Source organism: Sceloporus occidentalis, unplaced genomic scaffold, assembly GCF_023333645.1.
Source record: "Sceloporus occidentalis isolate IW3139 unplaced genomic scaffold, rSceOcc1.0.p SCAF_2, whole genome shotgun sequence".
In the NCBI taxonomy this organism is placed as follows: domain Eukaryota; kingdom Metazoa; phylum Chordata; class Lepidosauria; order Squamata; family Phrynosomatidae; genus Sceloporus; species Sceloporus occidentalis.
The window spans coordinates 205350885-205369455 of NW_028316982.1; the positions used below are offsets into that span (position 1 = coordinate 205350885).

Sequence of the window (18571 nt, forward strand, 5' to 3'; positions counted from 1 at the left end):
GAAAATGCCAGCCACAGATGCTGGCGAAATGTCAGAAATAAACTCTTTCAGGACATGGCCTCACAGCCTGAAAAACCCACAAAAAACTATGGATGCCGGCCATGAAAGCCTTCGGCTTCACATTAAACAGAGAAGATTTATCATAAAGTTTATATTTTATCCTTAGATTGTATGCCTTTGGCAGGATTTAATGTTTTGAACTGATTGTCTCTGTAATGTCAAAATAAATTTGCAAGGCCCTATACAAATAAACTATAATAATAATAATAAACTCCGGGCCAAAACACGCATGCTGATTATACACATTTTAATGGTTTGTATTTTAACATGTTATATTTTAATTTATAACTGTTTTAATTCTTGAAAGTGTTTGATTTATATATATATATATTTATACATTTTAATATTGTACTGTTTTAAAATTGTATTGTGTTGTTATATTATGCTTTATTTATATAGTGCTGTAGATTTGCACAGCGCTGTACATACAAATACTTGTTGTTCACTGTCTTGAGTCCCTCAAGCAGTGTTGCCAACAAGCCTGGAAGATAATTCCCCAAACGTTTGGCCAAAACTCACCAAATCCCCCCCAGCCCCATTTCTCACCAAATACTTATTTCAACTCTCAAAATTACCATTAAAACCAATCACCAAAATCACACCAAAGGCTCTGAAAAGTCCCCGTTTGCGTGTGAAAGTCACCACATTGGCAACACAATAATAATAATAATAATAATAATAATAATAAACACTGCAGAAATAACCCATCTGGAGACCGCTGTAACTGCCCTGGCTCAGTGCTAGGGAATTCTGGGAATTATTGAGAGGTACTTTGCCTTCTCTGTCACAGAGCTCTGATGCCACAATAAACCACAATCCCCAGGATTCCCTGGCACTGAGACAGGGCAGGTAAAGCCCTCTCAAACTGGATTATTGTTTCTGCGGAGTTCAAAGATATAGCAGTGTTATGAGTCTGTGGAATCGGTGTGCAGAGGCGTCTTGTAGCACCTTTGGGACTAACTGAAAGGAAGAAGGTGGCAGCATGAGCTTTCATAGACTGAACTTCCTCAGAAGAATCTGAAGTGAGCTAGGAAAGCCCATGCTGCCAACGACTTCCTCTCAGTCAGCCTCTGAGGTGTTATAGGACCTCTCTACATTATTATTATTATTATTATTATTATTCAATCATATTTCTGCAGTGTGTTTAAGGACTTATGTGGGGAAAATCCTGAGGGAGGAGGAAACAAACAAACAAACAAACTCAGGGAAGGGGCGGGGCAAAGGCGAAAGGGGAGCGTGGTCACGTGACGTGGGCGAAGGGGCTGCGCGCGCAGCGTCCGTCCGTTTGCCTCTCCCTCCCTCCCTCCCTCCCTGGATGGGTGGCGCGAGGCCCGGAGGCCTGCGCTATCCCAGGGTGCACTTTGCGGCGTGGGGCGGGGGAGACGCTCTGCGCGGAGTCCTCGCCAACGAGACGACGACGCTGCTGCTGCTGCTGCTGCTGCGGGCCGCCCTGGCCGCCCAAACCCCCGACATGTTAGGACCCAGGCCCTGAAGGCGGGAGGGGGCCCAAAGAGAAGACGGCGAAGGCGAAGGCGACGTCCCTCCACGGCCACCGTCCTCCCTTCTTTCCCCGCGCCTCGCACCGGCCGCCGAGCGACAACAACAACATGGAGGCCGTGAACGCCTTCAACCAGGAGGTGGGAAGGGAAGGGAAGGGAAGGGAAGCGCCGCCGAGGCCTTTCGGCTGCATCCGCACTGGAGAGACAACCCGGTTTGGCACCGCTTTAACCTTGCTCCGCTCTGGGCCCACAACACACTCCAACTCCCGGAATTCCATAGCCTTGAGCCACACCAAGAGTTAAAGCGGTGCCGAACCGGGTTATCCCTCCAGTGCGGATGCAGCAGGAGACCCTATTCATGGGGTTTTTCTTGGCAAGGTTGGTTCAGGGGGAGGTCTGGCATCGCTTTCCTGTGAGGCTGAGAGAGTGTGACTCGGACAAGGCCGAGCAGAGGGTGAGGCAGCCCAAGGGTTCCTCCGCATCGAGTGAGCAGTTACACCCTCCCTCCCTCCCTCTCTTCTTCCCTGATGCCTTTCCTTCCTTCCTTCGCTCCCTTCTTTACTTCCTCCCTTTCCGACTCTCCCGAGCGACCTGGGAACTTTCCTCAGGCGACCTGGTCCTGGTCTCTCCGAGTGGACCTGGCCTGGCTGCTGCTGCTTCTTCTTCTTCTTCTTCTTCTTAAGGTCAGCCCTCTTGGGGCGAGGAGGGGAAGGGAGCTCGGCTGCTGCTGCTTCTGCCATTTGGCGCCTTGGGCCTCTGGCCTTGTGTCTGCGCGCGCTCTCTATGCTGAGAGAGAGGAGGAAGTAGTACTGGGCCTTTCTTTCTCTGGCAGGAAGACCCGAGGACAAGGAGGACATCTTGGGGCTGGCTTCCTTCCTCTCTCCAGCCTGTCACCATCATCTTCAGCTAATTAATACTCCAAACTCTTTTTGCCCAGCACAGAATTTAATAATAATAATAATAATACCCTCATCCCTCCATATTTTGTGGCTTTGATATTTGCCGTTTTGATTATTCACAGATTCAATTAATACGTTTTCTAGGAAAATCTAGGTCCTCCTCCAGTGCAACTCTATGGTCAACTTCAACTACAAGTTGCACTGAAAGACTAGAGATTCCTAGAGAGAATACTCTGCTAGGCCTTTGTAGCTCCTCCAGCGCAGTCCTAGGCTCAGTCTCTGTCTGTTGCAATGGAGGACCCAGAGATCCCTAGAGAGGTGTCCTCTCAGGTAGAAACATGGGGGCTTTGTTATTTGCGGTTTTTCCACATTCAGGGGGGTCCTGTGCCCCTAACCCTAGCAAATATGGAGGGACAAGTGTAATAATAAATTTTGATTTATATCCCCCTCTCTGTCAGGATTGAGATGTAAAATACATCAATATAAAATAAAACCCATTAGCCCTCCCACCAGCACAACAATTAAAAATTCCCTTATAGCAATAAAATAACATCCAGTTATTAAAACAGTTCCTGCAAGAACATGAAGATGGTCCAGGGAAACCCTTCTCTCGGTCCCACCACCTTCCCAGGCTCTGATTGAGGCTTAGGTCTATGTTAGTTAGGGTTAGGTCCAGATTATTTGAAGAATTGTATGGTCCAGATTATTTGAGGAACCCTTATGAACCTGAAGAACACTAAGATGGTCCAGGAAAGGCTTTCTCTCGGTCCCACCACCATCACAGGCTCCTTTTTTGAGGGCAAGAGAGAGAGCCTTCCTCCCAGTCCAGGAGGAGGAATTTAAGACAGGTTAAGGAAGGGACTCAAGGCAGCTGTCCTCCTTTCCACAGGAGGCTGGGCTGGCCCCTTCCCTGCTGGCCTTTCCATGGCAGGCTAAGACATTTTTATTTAAGCAACTGTTTTATTTCAGCAAGTGTTTAAAATATAAGCATGCCACTGTGGTTTTTATATTGAGCATGTGTATTGTCTTTTAACTTCCATCATATTTTTAATGTAATTTTATATTGTTTTTGGGTGATTTTAACTGCTTTAATTTTATTTAATTTTCTGGTAATGTTTTTAAAATCTGTGAGACACCTTGCCTCCCTTTGGGGAGAAAGACTGCAAATAAATGAAAGTAAATAGATAGGTTGCATCCCCACTGCAGAAATAAGCCAGGTTGTGACACCACTTTAAACCGCCATGGCTCCTTGATGTGGAATTATGAGATTGGTAATTTAGCCTTCTGTGTCAGAGGACCAAAACACACTGCAGAAATAATCCAGGATGAGACTGCTTTAACTGCCCTGGCTCAATGCTAGAGAATTCTGGGAACTGTAGTTTCGTAAGACATTTCTCTCTCTGTCAGAGAGCTCTGGTGCCATAACAAACTACAGTTCCCAGGATGCCCTAGCACTGAGCCAGGGCAATTAAAATGCTCTCAAACTGGATTATTTCTGCAGTGTGATTTGGAACAGAGAGGTCTGGTGCTACAACAAACTACAATTCCCAGAATACCATTGCACTGATTCATGGTAGTTGAAGTGGTGTCAACCTGGGTTATTTCTGCAGTGTAGATACAGTCTTTGAGGTGAATTAAACACCAATCAATGCTGTTTTCTTCTTTCCTGGAAACTCACCAGGGACCAGCACCATCCACTTTGAGTAGCACTAACCAAAACCATTTACCAGTCAGTGAATGGTGGTTTTGGTTAGTGCTGTTCAAAGTGGTGATCACTGAACTGATGCTGGTCGCTGGTGAGTTTACAGGAAAGAATGAAACAGCTATATCCAGTGGACACAAATATGGTGCCAGTCCGTGGCACACTGGAAAATTGGTGGGCCACCACATCGCATAGTATGAGAAGCATTGATCTTGGTAACATACATGCAGTTCAAATTGTTGGGGTGAGGGCAAGGCATCTTTTAAGTTAAACTTGTGTGTCTAACTGGGCGTCCAGTCCTAGGTTTTGGAAATCGGGTGGAAAATGTAGACATAATGTAATCAATGAATCAGTAGTACAGGTTCAGATCAGTAATTAAACTGACCAATGTTGGGATTTGATGAGGTGGGCAGTGTCTATGAAAGCTTGAAATTTTTTCTTCTCAGTTGGTCTCAAAAGTGCTAAGATTTCTTTGTGTCCTTTATGCTACAATAGGATGTATACAGTCAGCCCTCTATATCCATCGGCACTTTATCTACGGATTCAAGCTTGGAAATATTCCAAAAAACACATAAATTCCCAAAAGCAAACCTTGTTTTTGCCAGTTTTATCTAAGGGACACCATTTGACTACACCATTGTACAGAATTGTACATAATGAGACTTGACCATCCATGGATTTTGGTATCCACGGTGGGTCTTGGAACCAAACCTCAACAAATACCAAAAGCACATGGTAAATGTATTTGCAAACTCCCTGTTTCTTTTCTCTCTTTCTGTCTTCTGGTATCAATACCAATATCAGCATTGTATGCAGCAGAGAAGCTTGCACTTAGGAATAATTGGAATGAGAAAATGGACCCAAAAACAATTTCTGCAAAAAAATACCTTGATGAAAGAGAATAGAAATCCTAGGGATTTCTTGAGGGTGGGTGCAGCATTGGTTTGGCTGGCAGGATAGCTTTTCTTGAATTGGAATCACTCACTGTAACTGTTTGTAAGTTGGTCATGATACTTTCTCCGTAGAATGAGCAGTTCTAAGGCTACCTTAATGTTCTGCAGAGCTAGAAGAACTCAAATGGCACACTGCCCTTCTCAGTGTTGCTCTTTCTTTAAATCAGGTGTGTATAAAGTGCAGCCCTTAGCCTGTTTTTGTGGCCTTGGTTCACTTAAAATTTTTCCTTCCTGCTCCCCCCCCCCCCCCCCCAAGATGAGTTGCATCTCCTGGAAGTCCTTAAGAATAAACCTTTAACACTTGAGAATAAATACTTGGGAATGTTTAATTTTTTAAAGCACTTACATTTTGAAACCAGAAGTGGGACTTTTTCTAGTTTTGTGTAACAGTTTATGTGGCCCGGGTGGTTCATGGAGCCCCTGGAGGATCCTTGGGCAAAAAATTATTTCCAAGATCTGCTAAAGTTGCTCACATCTAACACAGTCTAGCATAGTGGTTCTCCAGATGGCCCCCCAGATGTTTTGGACTTCAGCTCCCAGAATTCCTGACCATTGGCTAAGCTGGCTGGGGCTTCTGGGAGTTGAAGTCCAAAAACTTGAAGAACCAGGTGGGAATCACTGGTCTAGCATTATGATAGCTTCACATATCTGTGATATCATTTATTTGAGTACTAAATAACTGGTAAGTGTTTAAAACTAAAAAGAGTGGGACATGCACACGGACCACTCTGGTATTGCAGGAGTGAACAGAGCATTACAGAACCTGTATGCTCTCTAAATGAAAGGTCACACAGCTCTGTGTGAGGTCAGGTTCAGTTTGCTGATACAGTCCACCCTTGCTTTGCGTGGGGGATCCGTTCCGGACTCCCTCGCGTAAAGCAAATACCGCACATGCTCAAGCCCCATTTAACTGAATGGGGCTTGTGTATGCGGCAGCACACACGCTTCACAGGCACGCACCTCATTAATTGCAATGGGACGTGCTGCCCCTTGCCCCCCCCCCCCCGCGGTTTTCAGTGTATGCTGAAAGCTGTGTATAGCACACCTGCGTATGACGCAGGCGCACTGTGCAGTTGTCCCTCCATATTCGCTAGAGTTAGGGGAACAAGACCCCCATGAATATGGAAAAACCGCAGATAACAAAAACACTGTTTTTACCTGAGAGGACACCTCTCTAGGAATCTCTAGGTCCTCCAGTGCAACTCTGTGGTCAATGTCCAACATACACTGACCCTAGAATGGCACTGGAGTAGCTACAAATGGTCTTTCAGTGCAACATTTAGTTAAAGTTGACCACAGAGTTGCACTGGAGGACCTAGACAGTCCTAGAGAGAACATATTAATGAAATCCGTGAATAATCAAATCCGCAAATATGGAGGGATGACTGTATACATATAATGTAGATGGTCCACTGTAGAGTAGGATGGGGCAGATAATGTGGCATGCAGTGGAATAATTCTCACAAATACTTCATTTGAAGACCATGTACAGTGGGCCCTTCTCTTATGCGGAGGATCCGTTCTGGACCACCATCCCCTGCATAAAAGAAAAAATGCGTAAGCTCAAGTCTCATTAGAAGTAATGGGGTTCGTTCCCGCAGTGCGTGCCCCATTACTTCTTCTGGGGCGTGCAAGGCTTTTTTCTGGTGCGGCTTCCAGTGTATGCTGGAAGCTGCGTATGACGCGGGTGCACTTCACAATTTTCAGAAAAATGATTGCTTACACTTTGCATCTAAAAGCCATGTTAAAATGGAATTAAAATCTAATTGCTTGAAGGAAACTTTGAGTTATTTGTTTTATAGAGTAATTTGCTAAAAGAGCAGGTTACCAAACTGAGAATGTGTTGCATGCTGCTTAAATGTTCCCAGTTGGAACAAGAATGGCTGAACAGACCCTGGAGTTCATTTATTATGTTTCCTAACAGCCTCCTTTTTCTGGATTATTCACATCCAACAACCAGAGAAAGAATCCAGACTTTATTCTTGTTTTTTCCCCTCTGGCTTATTAGAAGGGAACAACACAGAAATGGGCAGTTGCCCGCTTCCAGACAACACAGTAAACTAACTGTGCATGAAGTTCCATGGTTTAACTGCTCCTGCTGCAAGTGGGAGTGATTAAGTAACATGCACTAGCTTGCTGATAGTTAATGAGAAGTCAGAGTTTCAGTGGATCTTTGGCTTATCTTATTGTGCAACTGCAGGCAATGTGTTCTGAGTAACTCTTTCATATATGTGGTTACAATTCATGTCTGGTGGTCTATTACACACTTTAAGTGCACTGTTGAGACACTGTACATTGGAGAAAAGTATAATAATGAGAGGAGTAATGGGTTTGAAGTTTCAAATAATTGAAATACATACACAGAGAACCTTTGGGGCTTTAAACATATTTTCTATGTTCTTTTGCTGCCTTTACGAATGAAGTTATTTATTTATTTATCCATTCATTCATTCATTCATTCAGTTTATATCCCACCTTTCCCCTTATGCAGGACCCAAGGTAATTTTCTTTATGTATTGGTGTTCTAAATTTGGAATATATCTAGTGTGTCTAGTCTGAACATATGCCCTTAGAGAGCAGCTTCCATTGGCCTGTTACAGACTGCCAAAATAAAGCTGCTTCGGGTCTTTTTGGAGGTATGTTATTTAAATGATGCATGCATCCTAAGAATCTGGAAGCTGCACCAAAATCTGCACTCCAGTGCTAAGGAATGGAGTGTGGCTTTGGCGCGACCTCCGGACTCTTAGGGCCCATACATCATTTAAATAGCATACCTCCAAAGAGACCTGAAGCAGCTTTATTTTGGCAGTCTGTAACAGGCCATTGTTGCCTTTCTCTTCTACGTCCCACATCTCCCTTATGATGACAGTAGAATTGGGTGTTATTTTGTTGACTGTCAATTTTCTTGGTACTTCCACCTGACACAAGTGACACAATAATTGAAGACAGTGATTGTGAGAACCTGCTAACTAATGTCAATATGAGGTGGTAATAATGCCAGTGGTATTTGACTGTAATACTGTGTTTTCGCTGAATGCCAGTGACAACATGTAGGTTTTTGGTTTGTTTGTTTGTTTGTTTGTTGTTTGGAAAGTAACTGTTTTGTAATGCTTTGTCATATGCTAATGGTATCACTGATGACATTCCAAGTACAGAGGAATAAAGTATAATAGTAACCCCTTTCATCCATTTGAAATCATTTTTTCCCCTGTGCTCATCTTTCTTTCTTTCTTTCTTTAAAAAATATTTGTAAATTATTAACTTATTTTTTCTGATGCCAGCTCCTGCGCCTTCTGGCCAACGGGGCTCCAGCCTCCACTTCTAAACTGCCCCTGAAACCAAGCCTTGGAGGGGGAGGGAGGGGAAAGGAAGTAGGAAAGTAGGGCAGACTTACGTTAAGTAGCATTGTCCCCAATGGCGGTGCGACTGTGTGTATGCACCACCATTGGGGACAGTGCGGGCTTGCCATTTGCAGATGCTCAAATCCGTGGATGGCAAGTCCATGGATACTTAGGTCCCACTGTATACATTGATCGGCCTGACTGTTGATGACTAATTAGAAAGGCGAATTCTGTGCTGAGGGTTATTAAGAAAGTGATTGAACATTAAACAGCCGGTATTACAATGCTTTTATATATGGTGTGTTCATGCTTAGGAATATTATGTGCATCTCCTTTTAAGAAAGATTGTCCAGAGTACAGAAGAAGGGGTCTGGTCCTGTAGTCTCTTTGTCATAACACCCACTCTGCAATCAAATATCAAAGCTATTATTCTATTTGGATAAATTACTTGCACAGATGACCATTGTGTGTGGGTTTGACTTTTAAATGTTTGTATATACTGGCCTCTGCTTCCTCATTGTATGAGCAGATATCATATTTTATGATAGTGTACTTCACTTTAGTGGTGAAGTGAACACAGCATTCCAGTGGAGCTATGCTGGCAGGATTTTCCTTTCTGCAGGTTTTCATTTGGATGGCGGCCAGGGCAAATGTCTTCTCACACTTTTGGTTTAACTAGTATATACATGGATTCACATGCTATTCTAGAGTAGCATAGTTATTACCTGGTAGCTGGTCTACTAAAAAGCAAATACACTCGTCCCTTCACATTTGCGGCTTTGACTTTTGTGGATTTAATTATTCACAGATTTTATTAATATGTTCTCTCTAGGAATAGCTAGATCAGCGCAACTCTGTGGACAACTTTAACCAAAAATTAAGCTGAAAGACCTAGAGATTATTAGAGAGAACACTCCACTAGGCATTTGTACTTCCTCTAGTGCAATTCTATGGTCAATGTCTGGCAGATGTTGACCACAGAGTTGCACTGGAGGACCTAGAGATTCCTAGAGAGATGTTCTCTCAGGTAAAAACATAGTGTTTTTGTTTGTTGCAATTTTTCTACATTAATGGGGGTCCAGTGCCCCTAACCCCAGCGACTGTGGAGGGACGAGTGTAGTTTTTTTATTCAGACCGGCTTTTAGAACTGATGGCTTTCAAGAAGGGAGCTAACAGGATGGTTTGTTATTTTACATTGTTCTGCTTTAACTGATTTTTAAAATCTTTTTAAAGTGTATTGTTTTAAATTGTTTCATTATGGTTAGTATTTTAATTCTATTTTGATCTTGACTTTATGTATGCTTTTAATTATACTGTAGTCATTTTAATTTATAAGATGCCTTAAATCCCGATCTTAGGGGAAAAGCAGAATATAAATGATAATAGTGATAGTTTTATTCTCCATAAATGTATCTAACCTGTTTGTAAAACTCTCTTAACTGGTTTCATCTGGAATATGAAGGAGTTGGAAAATCTTTTCTGGGGGAAAAAAAGGTAAAACATTTGGGACCTAAGTATGAAAAAGAAATGAGATAGATTGTGAAAGAAACATATATAAATGTATAGTGCAATGAAATCATACAGACTTCTTTGCCCCATTATCATAATACCTCTTAATGTGACATCTAGAGAAATTAAAAGTAGATTAAAGTCAGGCAGAAGCTAGTACATCTCCACATAAGACGCTAGGAATGTATTAAATCTGCTGGAAAAGGTGGCTTTAAAAAAGAAATTTAAGAAATTCATAAATAACACATCTTTTATTACTATTGGTATCAGGATGATTCCAGTATCATTTGCTGTGAGCAAAGTCCTTAATAAACTATCTGAATGTAGCTGACTACCTCTGTAAACTGAGGGAACTACACAATTGCAGTGCTATGATTCTGCTTTAACTACTATGGTTGCATCCTTTGGAATCCTGGCGTTGGCAGTTAATGAGACACTAGTCCTCTCTGTTTGAGAATTGTAAATATCACTTACTAATCTTCAAACCCCAGGATTCCATAGGATTAGTAGTGTTACTAGTGGGGGTGGGGGCAGACCACACCAGGTGATACCCCAAAAATGATGACACCCAGCTGAATGCTCCCCCACCTTGCTGCCGCATACCGTGGTGTGTGGCAGGGAGGGAGAGGCCCGTGGCTCCCCTTCCTCCTTGGTCAGTGTGGCTTTACTCAGTTATAAAGCTTGCATCAGGCAAGGAGAGAGAGAGAGACCCATGGCACCCCTTCCTCCCTGCCCAGGGTGGCTTTACCCATGTGAAAAGCCACACTGGGTAGGGAGGTGAGGCCGAGTCCTTTTGGTCCTGCCACCCAAAACCCTGCAGATAACAAGTTATTTCAATGTTTAAAAGTCCTGGGAGTATTAGAGGAATCATATAGGGCTCAGAACAATCAGCAGGTAAGGGTCAAAACAGAAATCAGATTTACTAGATTTTTAAAAAAGAATAATGCATTTATTATCTCGCTGTTCAGTAAACAAATTTTTTACAGTATGTGACATAAATATAAAATTATAATTACACGATAAAAATCAATGAACAATTAAAAAAAATAGGTGGTATAGCTGCTTTTTCAACTTTTGCACACTTTTCCTGGATTTTTTCTTTTTTTCTTTTTTCTTTACTGAAAGTAAAAATGAGCAGGTTTTGTCTACTTTCTGTTCAGGTTAATGCCACGTTAATGTTTATTAACCCTTACAACATGTGAAAATCAATCCACTTTTTCGGGTTTTGTCCACTTTCTATTCAGGTTAACCCCTGACAACATTTGAGTATCTACCTGCTTTTGAGGTTTTTTTCCAGTTTAAATTCAGTTTCTGTACGGTATCCATCCCATGTGATAAACCCCATGGTGTTTTCTTGGCAAGATTTGTTTAGAGGAGGTTTGAGAACATGTGACTTACCCAAGGTCACCCTGTGAGTTGCATGGCTGAGCCAGGAATCGACCCTTGTCTCCAGAATTGTAGTTTAATGCTCAAATCAATATGCCATGCTGGCTCTCATTAATGTAGGGATGGTCAGTGATTGTAGAGGGAGTAAGAAAGTGTTTGAAGGTAAGAGTATGTGAATAGATGGTGAGTGAAGGGAATTTGAAGTTTGATAAGGGTAGGGAAGATAGAGAAATAAGAAAGTAATAAGAATGAGATATAAGAAGAAGAAAGGAAAAGAAAGTTAAGGAATGTTGAGGAAGTTAAGGGAAGCTAAGGAAGGAAGAATTATGGATGAAAAGAGAGGGGGAATGGAGGGTTTGAAGTAGAAGGTTTTAGAAAAGAACAGCTGAAGGCCACACCAGTGTCAAATACATTAAATGACAAGTTAGAATTGTAAAATAATATAGACAGTGCGAAGTATGTTTGAAAATACGTATTTGTGCTTGTGTAAAGTAGTGATGGTATGATTAGGATAATGTGTGATGTATGATGTTTTTAAAAAAAATATTTTAAAATGTTTAATAAAATTAATGTAGGGATGGTCAAATCTGCTGCTTTTGCATTCAAATTTTGGTAAATTCTGAACTAAAATGAACTAGATTACATCCCTAGTATTAGTCAGTTAATTTGAACTTTTCTTGTGTTAGGTCCAGCTAACAGGGATCTGGATACCCATTGTTTTCACTAAATACGTTCTTCTCTCCCTCCACATCTCCCTGCCATCAAGGAATATCAGAACCAGAAATGTGATGTCATTTGGTTTGGAGCTACACTTTAGTTTAGTGTCTGGGTAGCTTGTGAATAGTTTTGTTAACACCCATGGGCAGGTTGTTGTGTTTGGTGATGAAGGATCAACATTCAATATGGCCGTAACAGACTGGGACAAAACTAACAAAATGAATCTCAACAGGGAGAAAGGCAAGGTAGGCAGAAAAATTGATTGGTCCAAGCTTCCATATGAAAAGTAGTGGCAAATGAGATGCAGCAAATATCTATATATGATGCTGTATTCTAAACCTACATCTTAATGTAAAAGTTAAAACCACAGTGGACAGAATAGAACCAAGAGTAGACAACTGAGCTAGATGGAGCAAGAATTTGACTTGGTATAAGGCAGTTTTCTATGCTTTTGAAGGAGACATGGTTTCTTGAAAATATAATATTTAATTTCTGTATTTTATTTCTTTTAGCACTTTCAGTCACTGATGTATTTGCAATGCCTTGCAGCTGTCTGTTGAAAGTTCAGATGTTTATATCAGTTCAGATACAAATACTATAAAGGTAGCAGATCCTTTTTGATCTTGGAAACTAAGCAAGGTCAGCCCTGGTTAGTACTTGGATGGAATACTGCCAATCAAAATAAAGTGCTTCATTTCAGATGAAGGAACTGGCAAAACAAGATTTGAGTAGTCCTGCCTTACAAACTTCTATGAAATTTACGAGTCTCCATAAGTTGACACAACTTGGAGGCACATACACACACATTCCAGTTTCAGAAGAGGTTTGCCATTTTATTCCCCTTAGGTTGAAAGAGTATGGCTTGACCAAGGTCACCCAGTGGGGTTTCATGAATGAGTGGAGCTTCGATCATTAAACTGCACTGATACCGTGATCAACAAATTGTCTTTTTCATTACATTCTTTTATGCTTTTGAAGATCTTCTTGACAAGTACTGCTGCCAACTGTGTGGCTGCTGAACTCTGAAGACAAGATGGTCTCTGTTGTGCCATCTAGGCTTTAGGACACCTTATATAAAGAGGCTTTATAGTGTTCATCCTGTTGACATTTCAATCCTGAAAGTTTGTTGTTGTTTTGGTTATTGTTGTGTGCCTTAGGACAGCCACAGAAACCCACTTGTTGACCTCTGGCAAGTCATGCTCTCAGTTTTAGAGGAAGGCAATGGCAAGCTTCTCTGAATAAACCTTGCTAAGAAAACTGGTAGGATTACCATAGGTTATAGTCAGTTTGGAGACAGAGAAAGAGAAGGAGAGGAAGAGAGAGGATAAGTAAAATCAGTAAAAAACTGATTTATAGCTTAAAATTCTTCTGGGTTATAACTGTCTAGTTATGAGCAATTATGAGGCCTTATTTCTACCTGTCATTTCATGGTCATTCCAAATAGATAAGGCTTTTATATATCCATACTTAATCTTACATACTGACATGGTTGGTGGTTATAAAATAAACTCTATCTTGCAATGCTTACAAACATTCACTGTGTCGGTGACAGACAGACAGAAAGAAAGAAAAGAAAGAAATGTGGAATATAACTGACAAAGAGATGCAAACTAGTGGTAGACACTAAGTGCAGATACATTACTGGGTATGCATAGAAAGGATGGTATTTAGGTTGATTTTCCTTCTCCCTTTTGGAACACAACGGAAAAAAACCCCTCATTTATTGAGAAGGGAGAGGAGCTTCATGTCCCAAAGAAGCTGGTATGATTAGATGACAAGCACTACTTCAGAGAGGAATGCTTTCTCTAGATTGGAGTATGATACCTAATCAGTCAGGGATGCAGTGGCTTAGTGGTTAAGATGCCAATTCTGATGACTGGAAGGTTGGCAATTCGAGGACCAAGTGTTGCATGATGTGGCGAGCTCCCATCGTTAGTTCCAGGTTCTGCCAAGCCAGCAGTTTGAAAGCATGCAGATGCATGTAGATAGATAGATACTACTTCAGTGGGAAGGTAACAGCATTTAGTGCAGTCATGCTGGCCACATCACCTTCAGACAATGTTGGCTCTTTGGCTTAGTAATGGAGCTGTGCAATGCACCCTACAGTCAGTCAGAACTGTACATTCATGTCAAGGGACTACCTTTACCTTTACCTACATAATCAGTCATCCAAGAACAGCACCTTCTGTACTGAAATTCCTGAGTGAATATTCTGTGTATACAAAGTCAGAACTTGTCTGTTACTGTTTTACATTACTCTTCAATCAAAATGGAATTTCTCCAGTGGACAGAACCTTTTGGTGTTTTATAGAATGATGCACTAGCTATAGCAGTGTCTGTTTTGGACAGTTAATTGCATAATCATAAGTATGTTTGTCTTGTCAGCCTGCATATTTCTGTAGGATAAAAGTTTGGCAATCTGATTTTCTATAACCTTTATTTAAAATAATATGATTAAAGATAAAAATCCCATTATAAGACAAGCTTATTAAAGCAAAGCTTGTTGTTAATTTTCCAAAACTGAATCATAAATAGGATTTCTAATCGTTGCCTCATAACGTTCCAGTCCAGGAATGTTGAAGTAAAACCTATATATAAAGGGCCTGTACAGACAGGCCAAAATAAAGCCGTTCCTGGTCACTTTGGAGGTATGCTGTTTAAATGACACAGACATTTTAAGAGGCCAGAAGCTTCACCAAAGCTGCGCTCCAGTCCTTAGGACTGGAGTGTGGCTTTGGCATGGCTTCTGACCTCTTAGGACACATGTCTCATTTAAACAGTATATCTCCAAAGTGACTCAAAGCAGCTTCATTTTGACCTGACTATATGGACCCATAGTTACCGATTTGTGCTTCTGTTTTTCTTTGCATCTTTTAACATGATGTGGCTTCAAGTGGAATGAGATGGAGAAAAGCAAAGAAATATGCCAGTCTGCTTATTTATCAGATTTTATTAGGGAGACAAGGGCTTACTGCGCTCAACATCAGTATCATGTTTCTATTAATGTATAATTTGACCCTAAAATGATAATGGTTCTTAAAATTGCATACCAGCATAGAAATGGTATCCCAATATTGCTTCTTTAAATAGTAGCTGATATAATTTAGAAAGTCAAAAACATACCATTTTTTTGTTATTTTTATTCCTAATGAGTATTATTGGGATGCTGTGCATTTTTTTCCAACTTGAAATAGTTTCAGTCTCCTGGTAGCCGCCAAGCATGCTCAGTCCTCATTATGTTTTGATTGGTGTAATACTAGCCTTGCAAGTCACATGGTGTAGTGGTTTAAGTGTTGGACTAGGACTCAGGGAAGTCAGTGTTCCAGTTCCTGTTCATCCATGGGAACCCACTGAGTGACATTGGGCAAGTTATGTTGACTGCTTAAGAGGAAGGCAATGACAGATTTCATCTGAATAAATCTTGCCAAGCAACCCCTATGGTAGAGTCACCCTAAGTCAGAATTGGCTTGAGGGTACATGAGAAGCAACAATAATACAGTCCGTCCTCGCCTTACGCGGGGGATCCGTTCCGGATCCCTCCGCGTAAGGCGAATTCCGCCTATGCTCGAGCCCCATTGGAAACAATGAGGCTTGTGCTTGGCGGCGCGCGCACATGCGGGGTACAACAGGCACGCGCACCCATTCAATTGAATGGGACGCACCGCCCCTTTCGCCCCGTGCGCGCGCCACGGCTTGAGCGCGTATGCTCAAGGCTGCATATGGCGCGCCCGCGTATGGCGTGGGTGCACTGTAGTGTTGTTTTTAAAACCACAGCTACAGAGTACAAGTAGACTAGTCAGTAAAAACTTCTGTAGGATACCCACTAGAATAATTTTGGTCCAAAATCAGGGACATTGTCAGAGAAGAATGCAAAAAGAGAGTATCTGTAGCCAAAAAGAAAGATGGCTTACAAATGAAACTTTTAAGAATTGGAGAAGCAAAAGTAAAAGGTGACAGAAACAGGATCAGAATCCCAAATGCAAACATTCAGTAGGGACAAAGAGAACTATGATAATAATCAATGCAAAACAAAGATAAAGACAAGTGACCTCTTCCACAAGATCTGAGAAATGAAAGGAAAATGCAAACCAAGAGTAGGGAGGCTGTGGGGCAAACAAGCAAATTCATTTGATCAAACAAAATAAAAAGATGATGGGAGACATATACAGAGGAACAACATAAAAGAGATGAAATGATGACAGATTCCTTCAAGGAAGAACAATTAGAAGATGAAACACAATTTTAGAAGGTGAAGTGGAAGCTACTTTCAAAGTGCTTAGGAAAAATAAATCACCAGGAACAGATGGTATACCAGTACAGCTATTTCAAAGCTGTGGAGACAGAACCCATTCCAATTTTAACAGAATTTATTAAAACAAATAGAGAAAAAGCATTGGCCCACAGAATGGAAACAACATTCCAGTCCCTGAGAAAGGAAATGTCAGGGATTGTCATAACCATTGGACTACAGCACTGAACTCCCATGCAAGTAAAGTGATGCTCAAGATTTTACAGCAAAGACAATTACCATATATTGAACAAGTAATGCCAGACTTCTAAGCTATTTTCAAAAAAGTAAGAGGCACTAGGGTAGCTAAGATAACTTGGCTATTGGAATGCACAAAAAAATTTCTGAAGACAATATCCTGTGCTGTATAGATTATAGCAAAGCCATCTGATTGTGTAGACCTTGAGAAATTATGGTTTACTCTAAAAGAAATGAGTGTGCCACAACAGACTAGAGGCCACTGTGAAGCAAGAATATAGTGACACTCCATGGTTTCCTATTGGCAGTAGAGTCAAACAAAGCTGTACTTTATTATCCCATTTAATTAATATGCATAACATATATGGAAAGCAGGACTAGTATTTCAGAGGAAGGATGTGTGAAAATAGAGGAAGGAAAACCAAGTTCCTAAAGTACAGTGGGCCCTCGTTATCTGTGGGGGATCTGTTCCGGATCCCCCTGCAGATACTAAAATTAGCGGATGCTCAAGTCCCATAGTACTCAATGGTTGTGTGGCCGTGCGGCCATACGCTGCTTTCTTTGCGGCAAGCAGCTGGGGGCTACCTTTTCTTCCTCCTCTTCCCTGCCTCCTCCTCTCTTCTTTTCCCTTCCCATTGCTGCTGCCACAGCTCTTCCTCCTTTTCCTCCTCCTTTTCCTTCCTCCTCCTCTTTTTTCCTTTTACCCCTCCCATCACTGCTGATGCTGATGCTCTTCCTCCTCCTTGTCCTTTCTCTTCTCACCCCCCCAACCCTAACCTTTGTTCTCCTTGTCCTTCCTCCCCCTTTTCCCTCCTCCCCTTGTCGCTGCCATGGCTCTTCCTGCTTTTCCTCCTCCTTCTCTTCCTTCCTCCTCCTCCTTTCTCCTCCCCCTCTTAGTTGCTGCCGCTCTTGCTCCTCCTTGTCCCCCTCCTCTTCCTCCCTCCTCCTCCGTTGCCCCTCCCCCTGTGGGTTTGCAGTGCATGGATGCTCAAATCCATGTCTGGCAAATCCACAGATATGGAGGGCAGACTGTAATAACTTTAAAGTAGGTAATGAAGTCATTGACATAGTGTAAGATTTCTATATCTTGGCTCAGTTATTAATCAGAATGGAGGCTGTAGATAAGAAATCAAAAGTAGATTTGGAAAAAAAGCTATGAAGCAACTAGTTAAGTGGTTTTTTGTGGGTTTTTCAGGCTATTCAGCCACAGATGCTGGCGAAACGTCAGGAACAAACTTGTCTAGAACATGGCCACATAGCCCGAAAAACCCACAAAAAAACTATGGATGCCAACCATGAAAGCCTTCAAATTCACAACTAGTTAAGATTCTCAAGTGTAGAGATATATCGTTAAATTTCCAAATCAGAATGATTTGTACCATAATATTTCTGATTTCTGTATGTGGTTGTGAAACCTTGACAGGGAAGAAAGCTGACAAGAAGAAACTCAGTTCATGAAATGTGATACTGGAGGAGAGTTTGGCAGATAACATGGGTGGTATAGTGGTTTGAGTGTTGGATTAGGACTCTGGGAAATCAGGATTCAAATCTGCACTTGACATCAAAAAACACTGGGTGCAGTGGTGTCTTTAGGGGGATGCAGACCGCATCAGGTGACACCCTAAGGTGGGGTGACACCACTGGTCCTCAAAGACCTACTTTGGGGCAAAAATGAGCTGTGGCATTCATCTGCCTCCCTTTAAGATGGTTTAAAAGATGATGTAAGCCCAGTAGGAGGAGAAAGGAGAGGCACCAAAGTTTTTTAAAATTCAAATTTCAATTTTTAAAAAAAAAATTTAAAAATTAATTTTTTTTACATTTTCTTTAAAAACATCACATTTTAACCAAATCTTCACTATGCATATGTGAATACATTTAGGTTGTGCATATCATATTGTAATTTTAAGGTACAAGTTTAATTTTGTTAGTTGTCACACCTATTAGCACTACACTACACTCAGTGCTATATGGGGATTACAATTTACAAGTAACATTAGTGCAAAAAAGGATTGCTAAGGA

General features: G+C 41.6%; 1 protein-coding gene across 4 annotated transcripts in view; it reads left to right on the forward strand.

Annotated features, from left to right (window-relative positions):
- Positions 1-1482: 1482 nt before the first annotated feature.
- SCAF4 (SR-related CTD associated factor 4) overlaps positions 1483-18571 on the forward strand; it is a 69681-nt gene continuing 52592 nt past the window's right edge. For 2 of the 4 annotated variants that reach the window (XM_089512103.1, XM_089512105.1), the window contains exon 1: positions 1483-1697. In XM_089512103.1, coding sequence (XP_089368229.1) covers positions 1668-1697 — 30 coding nt within the window. In that variant the 5' untranslated portion in view covers positions 1483-1667. The remainder of the gene's footprint in view (positions 1698-18571) is intronic. The other 2 variants (XM_089512106.1, XM_089512107.1) reach the window with 2 other exon arrangements.